The 13,022-nt window shown below is 33.8% G+C and overlaps 1 protein-coding gene across 3 annotated transcripts in view; it reads right to left on the bottom strand.

The window, feature by feature from the left end:
• arid5a (AT-rich interactive domain 5A) overlaps positions 1 to 12,403 on the bottom strand; it is a 30,011-nt gene extending 17,608 nt beyond the window's left edge. Inside the window, exons 1-3 of one of the 3 annotated variants that reach the window (XM_073909065.1) lie at positions 12,076 to 12,403; positions 11,869 to 11,971; positions 5,332 to 5,420 (exon numbers count right to left, since the gene is read on the bottom strand). Coding sequence is in view for 2 of the 3 variants with exons in the window: in XM_073909064.1 (XP_073765165.1) it covers positions 5,332 to 5,420; positions 12,076 to 12,157 (171 nt within the window). In the remaining variant the exon portion in view is untranslated. Of the gene's footprint in view, positions 1 to 5,331; positions 5,421 to 10,071; positions 10,159 to 11,868; positions 11,972 to 12,075 lie in introns of those variants that run through there. The other 2 variants (XM_073909064.1, NM_001327774.1) reach the window with 2 other exon arrangements.
• Between the last annotated feature and the right edge of the window lie 619 nt (positions 12,404 to 13,022).

Genomic DNA, 13,022 nt, shown 5'->3' with positions numbered 1-13,022 from the left:
GCACTTCCAGCCGGCCGCGTATCGGATCTAGACCTTACTGACAGAATGCCCGAACATACTGCCCGAGTGGAGTTTCAAAGATGGTGGCCGTGTAAAATGACTTGCCTGAAAGTGACTTTACTATAACTAATCACTCTTAAAGAGATCTTAAAGAAAAAAGAAACATGTTCTCTTAAAGGAACATGCCCAACACTGACAATTACAAAAAACTTCTCTCTCCATTAAAAAACAATTTGGAACAGAATTAAAAGGTGTTGTGTATAGTCAACCCTATACACAACACTTTTTCTGCTTTCGATTTTGAATATAATAACGTGCGCCTTTCATAGCGCTGCTTTGCAAATATAATTATTAGGAAAAGAACAATGCAATTACACTTAAACTGAATTAACCAGTTCTCGTTTTCAATTGTTTGTGGAAAACAGCATCAGGCTAAATCATATTCGTCCGCCAAAAAAGGCAAAAATCAATTCATAACAGCTCAAGAAGAGAAATTCCCCCGTGACTATATGAATTACATAAAGAAGGCTCTGGATTTCCATTTGACGACTGCAGTGGTTGAACTGTGCCAAAGCAATGTTCAGTCAGTAGTTTCACAGTGAATAGAGTTCCTCAGACAGGGTAACTTCTTCCCAGAACGAGCCTCTACAATGACTAATATTGAACATATAGGGCTTTATTCTAACCTCTGAGTAATATAGAACATAAGAAGGCCCCTTTTTAGTCTCCAGAAATGAGTAAACGCTGAGGCCTAAGAGTAAATCTCTCTGCTGTAAAGGGAATAATATCACAGACGTAGGCCTTGAAGATGGGGCAATCTCAAAGAGTCTGATTCATTCTTTCCCTCGCTTCATCTGCGAATACAACAGAGAAACACTGACACTTCTTGAGCTGCTGCTGAGCTCCAGTCTGTCCTGAATTGAGTCATCTTCACTGCAATTTCATATACAGACTTATCTGATTCTCATCTACCCGAGCACTTCCTGTTATATTGACAACACTGATAACCAGCTTCGAGGAACGGTGTGCTGGCAAACGTTCTTGGAATAAAGACTAAAATATCCTTTAAATCCAGAGAAATGCTTTGAGAATGACTTCTCGAGTAAGATTACATGAATAAAAAAGTACGATTCCAGGAATAAAAACTGTCCTGTTGTGAACTCTGGGGTTATTGATGGATTTTTAGGGCTTCCTGTTCGTATTGAAGTTTAATAGCAGAAAAACTACATTACCCATGAGGCTGTACAAAAAAAACTTCCACCAATTAGGGAGTAGCAGCAAGCAAAGTGCACCAAGATATCTTTAGCTCCGCCTACTTCCCCAGAGAACATCTTCACTCCCAAAATACTATATATATGAGCAATTCCCTGCAAATGTCAACCTTGCCATAAAAATACGGAAACCGTTTCTTGTTTTTTTATGTAAGCAAGTATTTTAGAAACTTTAGAAATACTCAAATGCATCTGTCAATGTATTTAAACTATTATATTTGATTTACCAAAGTCCCACAAGTGCCAATTTCACATCTGTCACATCCATAACGGAGTGATGTCACATCCATAACAACACTTTTTCACCATAAATGAAAAAATATTAAATTAAATAAAACCAACCATTTTTGTTTTATATATATATATATATATATATATATATATATATATATATATATATATATATATATATATATATATATATATATATATATCTTATCCTTTTGATTATCATTGCTTCTTTTGGGTTGTGCATTGTAATTCACTGAATTTCGACAAAGTATGTTGTATATATATATACAGTATATACACACACACACACAAATATACATACATACATAAATACATACATACACACATACACACACACACATACACACACATACATACATACATACTGTACATACATACATACACACACACACATACACACACATACATACATACTGTACATACATACATACACACATACACACACACACACACAATTGTGTTTTTCCCTCATTAAAGCATCTAAGTTCACAGACTTTTCATGACGTATAAAGCTTTAATGAAGACGTTTTAATCCTTATTTGAAAAATGAAGGAGAAATATTAAAAGCAGTGCTGCTAAAGGAGTGGATGGCAATAATAAAATATATATAATAAAATTATGATATAATATAATAATTCTTTATATTTAAAACTGGAATTTTCTTTAACTTTAACTGGAATGTTCTTTGAAAAACTTAAAATCTTAATATGAGAATGATAACGCAAAATATTTACACAGTATACTGGGCTACTGTATTTTTAGATTTTCTTTCTTGTTTTATCATAAAATTGTTATAAAATCATTATTTTACCACAAGTTGGATCAAAGTACTGTTGAAATGCACACCAAAATGTTTAAAATGTGCTCTCAATCAACTATTCAGTCACTCCAGGATTTCTGTAGGTGCATTTTTAATGACTAAAATACGTTTGTAATGACTAAAATGACACATAACTCATAGCAAAATGTTTGTTTTGCTTAAAAAAAAAAAAAGTTTAATCTCAAAAACAACTGGGCTTGCAAAATCCTGGAGGAACTGACTATTAAAAGGCACTTGATATATAACAAAAACATCACTTGTTGAAATGAATACAGTCATATCAAGACCACAACAGGGAAGAGTTCATCTCTTCAACGCTACCTTCAGGTTTCAAACAGGAAGTTTTTTTTTTTTTGGTGTATGTGTGTTGAGAACTGTGCCCCCGTCCCTCTCGAACTGTGGTTAAAAGTAGCACAGACCCTGCTGTGAGAGACTTTCTGCGAGATGCAGCTCTGAAATTTCCACCTCATTCAAATTTCGGAAAAGTGCGTGGGTTCGTCTGCAGCGGACGTGTCAATAACACTCTCAAAATGAGCATTTGTACACACTGATGAACACATAGTGGCATGACCAGTGCTCGCCACCAAAACCACACGGCTTTCAACTTCTGATGCTGCTCTGGAAATATGATGCATGTTTGCTCTAGCATACAAACACTGTTTTCATTTACCGGAAAAGTGTGTGAGAAAAAAAACACATCAGTGATTGTTTGTATGTGGATGTCCATAAGTAGGATACAGACAAATTTATTAACCCTCATTTTAGTGAACATTTTTACACATAACAATTTTAATAACTAATAAATCCAGAAGCGTATCCGATTATAGTCCTGTCGCTTTAATGATGAACATGTGAGAGTTCACTTGGACAGGAGGTCAGGTGATGCAGTTTATTGATGTTATTAAAAGTGACCAGACTACAGTCAGACTACATTCGCACACTATTTGACCTGGTTGTGGATTAAAGCTGATAATATTACAAATAAGGTTCAATTTCTTACATGAACCAATCATTCGGCTTCACAAGACCTCAGTGTGTCATCAGGAGCCGTAGCTATTGGTTTGGACTCGTTTGTGTGCATTTATTTTGAATCTAAAACACCATTTCACTGCTATTATATGACTCACCAAGAACAACAGATTCAGCTTGAAATCTTCTTTAATGTTCTACTGAAGAAGAAAAGTCACTTACATCTTGGATTAACTATGGGTGAGTTAATTAAGAAGACATTTTCATTTTTGGGTGAACTACCCCTTTAACTAGGCAAGTGGGATTAATTTGGAAAGTCATTGGACAACTGTTTTGCTCTGTAGCTGATAGAGAAAACTAAATCTTAAAGGGGCTAAAAATATTGACCCAAGTCATTTTTTTAACATAAAATAAACTAAAAGAAACAAGACTTTCGCCAAAAGATAAATATAATAGGAAATTGCTGTGGTACACTTTGCTTTGTTAAACATCACTTGGGAAAGAATTAAAATTTCTAATAATTCTGTTTTTAACTGTACACTACCTAACAATAGTCTTGTCGTGGATGTCAGTTGTAAGAGCAACAAGTAATAACTTGACTTCTGGACCCAAGATTCTCATAGAAATCACTCAAGTTTGGTGAAGGAAAAATCATGGTTTGGGGTTACATTCAGAATGGGCAATGTAACGAGAGATCAGCGAGAGATCTGCAACATCAACAGCCTGAGGTGTCAAGACATCTGTGCTGCCCATTACATTACAAACCACAGGAGAGGGACAATTCTCCAGCAGGATAGCGCTCCTGCTCATACTTCAGCCTCCACATCAAAGATCCTGAAGGTCAAGCTGCTCCAGGATTGGCCAGCCCAGTCACCAGACATGAACATTATTGAGCATGTCTGGGGTAAGATGGAGGATTGAAGATGAACACAAAGAGTCTTGATGAACTCTGGGAGTCCTGCTGAACGCTGTCTTTGCCATTCCAGATGACTTTATTAATCAGTGATTTGAGTCATGTCAGAGATGTATGGATGCAGTCCTCCAAGCTCATGATGGAGTCAGACACAATATTCATTCTGTCTCCACTGCAGCAGGACTTTATATTCTATACTGGACATTATTTCTGTTCAGTGATGAGAGTTTAGTCTAAGCTGAGTCAGACCTTACTGTCCTAATCAAATCATTCAAAATCAAGGCATGATCATAGACTATTGTGCTCAAATAAGTGTCATCTAGAGGCCTTCGCCTTTCATACGAGCCACTTCTGACACCAAATGATCAACTAGAAGTCCTGTTATTATTTACTGTTTCTAAAACTTGGATAGACGACAAGACTTTTCTCAGGTAGTGCACTGTATATGACACATTTGATCAATTCCAGCAAAGCAAAACTCGACTATTTACTCATTATTCCGACCATACGAGAGAAATAAAGAACTGAAAACTCAAAGAGAGTGAAAAAGGGAACTGAAGGCTGTTGAGTCAATTCATGTAAAAATGCTGGCATACAGATTGCTTAAATAAATACAAAAAAAAGATTGCAAAACGAAAGTCTATCGAAGCATCTGAGCGCAAGATGACAAAGTCATATATCATGTGACTGACTACTGTTCCTGACATCAGCATTCACTCTAACCGAAATAAAGCAACAATACCAGAAATCAATTTGGCAACAGTCATTAGACTGAAAGGGGAAGTGAGATGTTATTTTTGCAAGCAAATTTTTTCACCCCAGCCACATTAGGAGGATCGGTTTTGTCAAATTTACATGAACCGCACACAAATTCAAATTCGTGTTTACACTTAAACTTTGACAGATCATCCGTACTGACGCCCTAAAGGGACGGTTCACCCCCTCAAAAATAGGTTAAGTGCTTTTAGTAGTCAGTGGAACAATAGAAAGCAGAAATTTGGGAACTGTTACGCAGCTTTGGCCACACAAATGAAATAGACCCAAGTCATATGATATCCGAGAATTCTTTCAGGCTTACAATGAGTCAATAATGAGCTGAGGTTTACCTGGTTTGGCGAATTTAGCTCCTGGTTTTTCTTCTCACAGTCTTCAAGTTCTCCTTCAGCAGCATCGACCTCTCCTCGAGGGTCCAACACTAAACAAAGCCCAGCGTATTAGTTAGTTTCAACATTATGCAAACAAACTGAAACCTGTACAGTGACAAAAATTGTTTATTTTATTAAACCTTTTTGGTGATTATGAATTCTATTATGATATCTAGAAAGCATGGCACCTGATCACCTAAATAATTTACGGTAGTATAATTATTATTTTGTGGAAGCAGATATAAAAAACTAGGAGTATGATTGACTTTAAGGACTAAGAGAAACTTCAGATCATTTGAAGAATTTTCTACTACGTGCTTCAGAAAGCAACTACTTAAATGTTTTGATGAAATGCACTCATCATTTATTCATGCAAATCATGACCTGTATGACTTTCTACTGAAAAACTCAAAAGAAAAGAATGTACATTTACAAATAAGGGAAATTAAAAATAATTTTTTATGTTTATACTACTTTTAAACCACCCTTTTGTGAGATGGAAGTTTTTAATCAATTTAAATAGCATGTTATTTATTATAATCACATGTTCTTTAATAAATCTTGACACATACAGGTTATAATAGGTATGTTTATTGATCTTTACATAAATAAATCTGTTGTGCTGAATGACTATGGAACACTATTTTACACATATTTTGACATTTTATTTTTGCAAACTTAACTTGAAACATTAAAGTAAGCACTTTACTCACATTTAATACTTTTTCTATGCATATAAAGTGACTTTTGTACGTTTTTTATATAATATCATTTTATATAATATCCTTATAATATTTTTTTAATAATTGTACAATATTTTGGTTAGTTTGTTAATTTTTATGAAGCATTAAATAATTTCTATACAATTTTTTTTTGCCATTTTAGTACTTAAAAGTTATTCATCCAATATTTATATGTTACTCAAGCTCTTTTTCAATGATTTTAAAAATAATTTATGTCACAATATTATGATCTTAACAGAAGGAAGTCATTCATAATGTTTAACATGACTTAAGAAATTCACTTTAACAATATAATCGACACTAACTAGACGTGTTTTTTTGTTTAACAGAAGATTTTAGAACCACTTGAGTGTAACTGATGAGAAAATGTTAATTTTTTGTGTGAACTGCCCCTTTAAACATCCCCCGTCTCAAATCTGTGAATACCGCTGACATTAAATATGAAAGTCATCTCATGTTTACACCCTTTACGAGAAGCAGTTTTGCGTTTAAACTCCTGAATTAAACGTACGCATAAGAGAGAAAGAGAAAGAACGTTCTAATATGAAACCACATGATTACAACACTGCTTCCTGTCTGTATGCATAAACCACAGCTATGTGATAGTTACTCTTGAATTAAAAAGAGACACATTTCAGAACTGGCAAACTAAAACGACACATCGTATACACACATCTACAGTCAAAATTATTAGCCAACCTGTATTTATTTATTTTTACTATTTCCAATTATTTCCCAAGTGATGTTAAAAAGAGCAAGCCAAATTTTTCTGCATTATTTCCTAATATATTTTTTTCTTCTAGAGAAAATCTTATTTCGTTTTGCTTGGCTGGAATTATATAAAAATGGCTAAGGGCAATCATTTTAGCTCCTTTAAGACTTTTTTTTAAAACATAAACATACTACTAACCACTGTCATCTAGTGACTTGTCTAATTAACCTAAATTCCCTAGTTAACACAATTAACCCAGTTAAGCCTTTAATAACACTTTATTTATACCAGTATCTTGCTAAATCACTACTAAACATTCTGTGGTTATCATCATACACTGTAAAAATGTAGAATTCATTCAGGTTGTCTCAACACAAATCGATTATGTTAACAAATTTAGGTGGATTGAACATAAAACAATTAAGCTGTCCCCAAATTTTAAGATTTGTGTTGTTTTAGTTCATTTTAAATTAGTTTGAACAACACTTCAGTTTTTGTCTTGTTGCTTATCTAAATACCTAAAAAGCCTTAAATCAAGAAGCATTTTCTAGACAAACTAAAAATATTGTCTTGTTTTCAGAAATAATGAGTCAAAGTTTACTCAGTTTTTCCTTAAAACAAGCTAATTAATCTGCAAACAGAGTAAGCAAGCTTTTCCTTTAGACATATTATTATTTTGCTTAACTTATTGGCAGATTATTTAGCTTGTTTTATTGAAAAAAAACTCACTTAATTTTGACATATTATTCCCTAAAACAAGACAATATTCAGTGCTTGTCTAGAAAATGCATCTTGATTTAAAAATTTTTAGATATTTGGACAAGACACGAGACTAAAATCTAAGTAAAAATGGGATTTTTAGCAGTGAAGAGGCACAAATAATTTTCGATTGTAGTAAAGACAAAAGAAATTAGTTATTAGAAATTAGTAAATAAAACATAAGATATATTTGAATTTAAAATATTTTACAAATGTAGTCTTTACTACATATTATATACCGCAGCTCTGCACAAGAAGTTTGGCCAGAGGAGAAATGATTGTGCCAACTGAGCCTGGTTTCTCTCAAGGAGAGACTTTCCTTCACTTTCGTCAATTGGTGAAGTTTGTTCCTAGTCACTGTCGCCACTGGCTTGCTTGGTTTGGGACTTGTGAAGCTGTGCATCGATTAGATTTGCTCCTCATTGTTTGGACTTTCAGCAGTACCATTTAAACTACACTAAATTGAACTTCAACTCTGAAACCTGGAATGACACAGTTTAAATTTATTATAACTTCAATGTTAAGCTGTTTTAACACCATCTACATTGTAAAAGTGCTATAGAAATAAAGATGAATTGAATTAAATATAAACTACTCTGACTATATATGATAATTAGAATTTTGTCTCAGAAATGTGCCATATATTTATATCATAAACCATGTCTGTGGCCAAATATGAGGCCACAAGCATGCATATCAAGCCATCTAGTGTTCAGGCGTTCTGGTGTGAACAGCAGCAACACAATGTGACCATCAGGCACCTGACAGCATCTTATTGACAAACCGCACCAGCACTGAATTATGGGTTAAAGTCTCCACTTCCCCTTCTCGCATCAGTGTCTGAAACATCCAGAAACGCTTGGCTTTCGAGATCAGACGCTTCCTGTGCCAGGGCAGTTCAACAGGCTGCTGTTATTCGACTTCCCCTTCTGAGCCGCAGCGCAAAAAAACACTGATATTATCACTGCTACACTTCTGCATTGTTTCTGGGAGTCAACTATTGTCCGCATCACTCAGAAATATGTCAGCTTCAGTATTCAAACTTTACGATTAAACTGCGGCTTTCTTGTCTGCAAGTCTACCATTTCCTGCACTGACCATCTTGTCCTGAAAACAAAGCCAGAAAGTGTGATAACATCACAATGACCGCGTCATTACGCAATTACGGCTTTGTTCGTGACATCAGAACACACTGAATGGTAATTATCCTTAAATCTGTGATGCTTGATAAAGTTTCCTAAACTGAAAAGTTCTTTCATGAAGCAGATCAAGGCTCATTCGCATCAGTTTGTATATCTGATGAGGGATTTTACGCTTCAACAGCAATGTGGTGCTATTTCTCTAAACCACTTCCTCAAAGAGCAAAACTTGTTATGGTTACTCATATCTAGTTCTTATTACTGTCATTCAAATTACTCAAAATGACAGAAATAGCTGTAACGTCAAGCCACTTACCATTAATAATATGGTAACACTTCACAATAAAGTGAGTTGCATTAGTTAACATGAACTAGCAATGAAAAATACTTGGATTTACATTCATTTTTGTTCATTACATGTACCGATTCGCTGCTAAAACATCTAAACTTGTGTTTAACTATTTGTTAACAAATGAGACCGTATTGCTAATCCTTACCAATAAAATAAATGTTTTTTTTTTTCATTAATATGACTAGTATGTTTCTATAACTCTACTGTAAAATGTATTTTTGAAGGTGTAAATAAAAAAAGCATATTAGTGTAGTAAATCCTACAAGATAATACTTTCTAAATCAAAATGTCACGCTTAATACAGAGCTACTTGCTATTTCTCTGTAGTTAATTGTAAAATGTGCAAAAAATCTGTTAAATAAAACATGTATATCATCGATAATTAAATGTATATCAACATTTTTCTACATAAATTATACTAAATATATATATATATATATATATATATATATATATATATATATATATATATATATATATATATATATATCAATCGTATTCTAGCTTTCTGGCTAATGCAAAGTTTATATATACATATAAGTTAATATATACAACAATACACATTACTAAATAGATAATAAACAATATTATACAGACGTTTGCTTCTTAAAAATTCTTCTAAAAATATACTAGACACTAGTAAAAAGATATGCACGTTTTAATTCAAGTCAATAAAATAATTTCAATAGCCAAGTAATTTCAGATGTATCGCCATCATCAATTCATTATAGCACAAATAATATCTTAAATAAATATGTTAGGACATTTAACCTTATACACGTGGGATTTGGCTTCATTTCAACTCTGACTTCGTTATTAAAGTCTACTCTGATTTTACTGTCTGTCTGGAAACCAGTTCACGGAGATTTACATCTTGTTTAAAGCTTTAAAATAGCCACGAGCTGAGCTCGTTCAATATTAATGTTAGTATTAGACTTTATAAAGTTATCCCGCATTGACGGTAACAGTTTAATATCAGCGAACATCACTTCTTACCCATTTTTGAAGCTCGTCGCCCGCAGATGGTGATTTGAGCAGCGTTTATTGTCGTGGTTGAGCAGTAATTGACGGTTCAGTTTCAGCACGCGCTTCTCACTTCCACGGGCGCGCGCTTTGCCTCTCAGCGTGCACGAGCACATCACCAAGAACCATGGGACTCGGAGTTTTGTGAGAACTTTACCCTAAACTGAATATTCTGTCATCATTTACTTTTACCAAACCTGTTTGAGATTCAGTTGATCACAGAAGAATATATTTTAAATACAGCTGAAAACATTGCTTACTTCATAGTGTTTGTTTTCCCTGTAGTATTCAATGTTCATACGATCTTGGCAAACCTGGAAAAGTCATGAATTTTGACAAGGCATTTTCCAGGCCTGGAAAAGCTTTGGAAAAACAAATAAACCTAAAATATTTTGGAAAAGTCCTTGAAATAAATTTGTTAAACAAAAATCCATCTCCTTAAATATGTTTAAAGGGTTAATATGCTTGAAGGGTTATGTTCTCTGTTTGGGGTGGAAAAAAAGCACCTCGCAGTTCAGCTTCGGCTCTCTTTCACTCGCATTCGTCGTAATTCAAGCTACATTTTTGAGATTGGTGTCTAGAAACCATCTCTAACTGCAGGGCTAACTCTAACTGCGGATGCTAAACCCAGTGTAAATTTGTCTTTCTTTCATTAATTGTGTTTGTGTGTTTATTCTATGGTTTAAGTGCATTTTTGTATTATTATTTTATTGATTTGATAATTATTTGTGCTCTGTTGTATAAATAGCCTAGATGAATGTTGTTATTCGAATTCCTTATTGTAATTGTTTTATAATGCATAAAAAGCTAATTTGTACTATTCTTAAGTCTTACGACAACACACGCCAACATTTCTAAAATGTTGTCACACAGATACTTTTCTAAAACTTATTTAGAGATAATAAACAAGGCTATACACAGATTGTCATATTTTTTGATATGCTGTAATAAATTCGATTTTTACATGTAGTGTATGTGGACATTAAATGAAACATTAGATTATGAATATTCACCTGAAAGTTTTGGAAAAGTCATGAAAAAGTCATGTAATTTTAGTAGTAAAATGTGTATGAACCCTGAGTATAGCATATGGTTAGAGGTTTACACTAATGCTTTAAAATAGATTTGTTAGTATTTAACAGAATAAAGCAACTTAAAAATGTTTGGAACCTTTTGAGAGAGTAAATGTTTACTTTCGAGTGAACTAAGAAGTACCCTTTTCCCTTTTAACCTCTATTATACGTTCAGAATAGCATTATTTATGGGTGAATTGTTATTTCATAAGCCCAGAAATTTAGCATGACTATGACTAAAACTATTAGTAAATAAAAAGGCAAATAAGAAAAATATTTTGAATGCTTCTTTGTTTTTTGGCCTTGATATTACAACATTAGAAATGTTTTGGAATTTTAAATTAAACATAAACCACAATATCTATGACCAATGTTAGCCACTAAAGCCAGTCAGCTTCAAGTTCAACAAACCAACAAAATGTCTGCAAACAAATACATATAGACATTTGTGACCGTGTTAAAATGCAATAATTGATGACAGACCGTGTAAATAATTATTTTTTGTGTGTGTTAACTATCCCATTAGATGACTGAAGGGCATCTCTGTGTTCAATAAACGTTAGACTACTTATTTATTTAAACCAAAGACTGGAATACAAAAGGGACTTAATTTTTGCCCAACATAATTTCTGACTACTTTTATTTGACCACTCTAGATCAGTATAATAGGCTAGTTTTATTCAACAGTTTTACTCACCGTTACAGTCTCTGCTCAATCCCTTAACGTTAGTCCTCTCAACCGTTACGATTTGAACTGAGTGTGATGTCCATAGCGCGCGAAAAACAACACTTTACAGTGACTACACATGGGTAAAGAAAGCTTAAAAAATAACCCAATAAAATGAACCAGAAAACCCAGCGTTTCAAAAACACATAGCATTTGGTGAAATAATCCCATAATTACCCCTAAAATGACCTGCGTCACGGTGGCGCAGTGGGTAGCACGATCGCCTCACAGCAAGAAGGTCGGCTGGGTCAGTTGGCATTTCTGTGTGGAGTGATGTTCTCCCAGTGTTGGCGTGTACTTCCTCTGGGTCACTGGTGCTCCGGTTTCGCCCACAGTCCAAAGACACATTTAATTGAATAAACTATTAGCCGTAGTGTACATGAAAGTGAATGCAACCCAGATAGCAAAATGACTTAAATTCAACTTAAAATCAACGTTTCTTTTGATATCGAATCCACGTTGATCACCGACGTTGATTCAACATCGTTTTGCTCATCGGGGTAATGTTGAAACGATGTCGGGCACTCCAATAAAATCTAACGTGAAATCGACGCAATTGGTTACTTACCCAACGTTGAATCGATGTTGATTTTCAGTCGATCGAAACTACGTTATAGAATCCACGCATTTTCAACATATAATCGACCTAATTGGTTTGTCTATCTAACGTTGAAATGATGTTGATTTTAAGTCGATTGGAACAACATAATCCACACATATTCAACATATAATATATCCAAATGATTTAACGTTGAAATTAATGCTTAAGTGTATGGGTGTTTTCCAGTGTTGGATTGCAGCTGGAAGGGCATCCGCTGCGTAAAACAAATGCGCTAGATAAGTTGGATAAGAAAATTAATGGTAATAATAAGAACATATTAGCCTACATCAGAATTACCAAATTGAAATTTTAAAATTATTTTAATATAACTTGATTGCCCAAAAGCAGTCCAAATACTTACATTTAAAACAAAACCATGTACAGTCAAAAACAATTTGAATACTATTTAAAACAGAGCAATTAATACATTTATTTTTACTATAATAATCATTCACTTTAAGTTAAAAAAGTGATTTTATTTCCTGCTGCAGTAGTTCATCAATAGGTTAGGTGGACATAATGA

Source organism: Danio rerio, chromosome 8 (genome assembly GCF_049306965.1).
Source record: "Danio rerio strain Tuebingen ecotype United States chromosome 8, GRCz12tu, whole genome shotgun sequence".
In the NCBI taxonomy this organism is placed as follows: Eukaryota; Metazoa; Chordata; class Actinopteri; order Cypriniformes; family Danionidae; genus Danio; species Danio rerio.
Note: the sequence above shows the minus strand (reverse complement) of the source record. Positions and strands in the feature narration are given on the sequence as shown.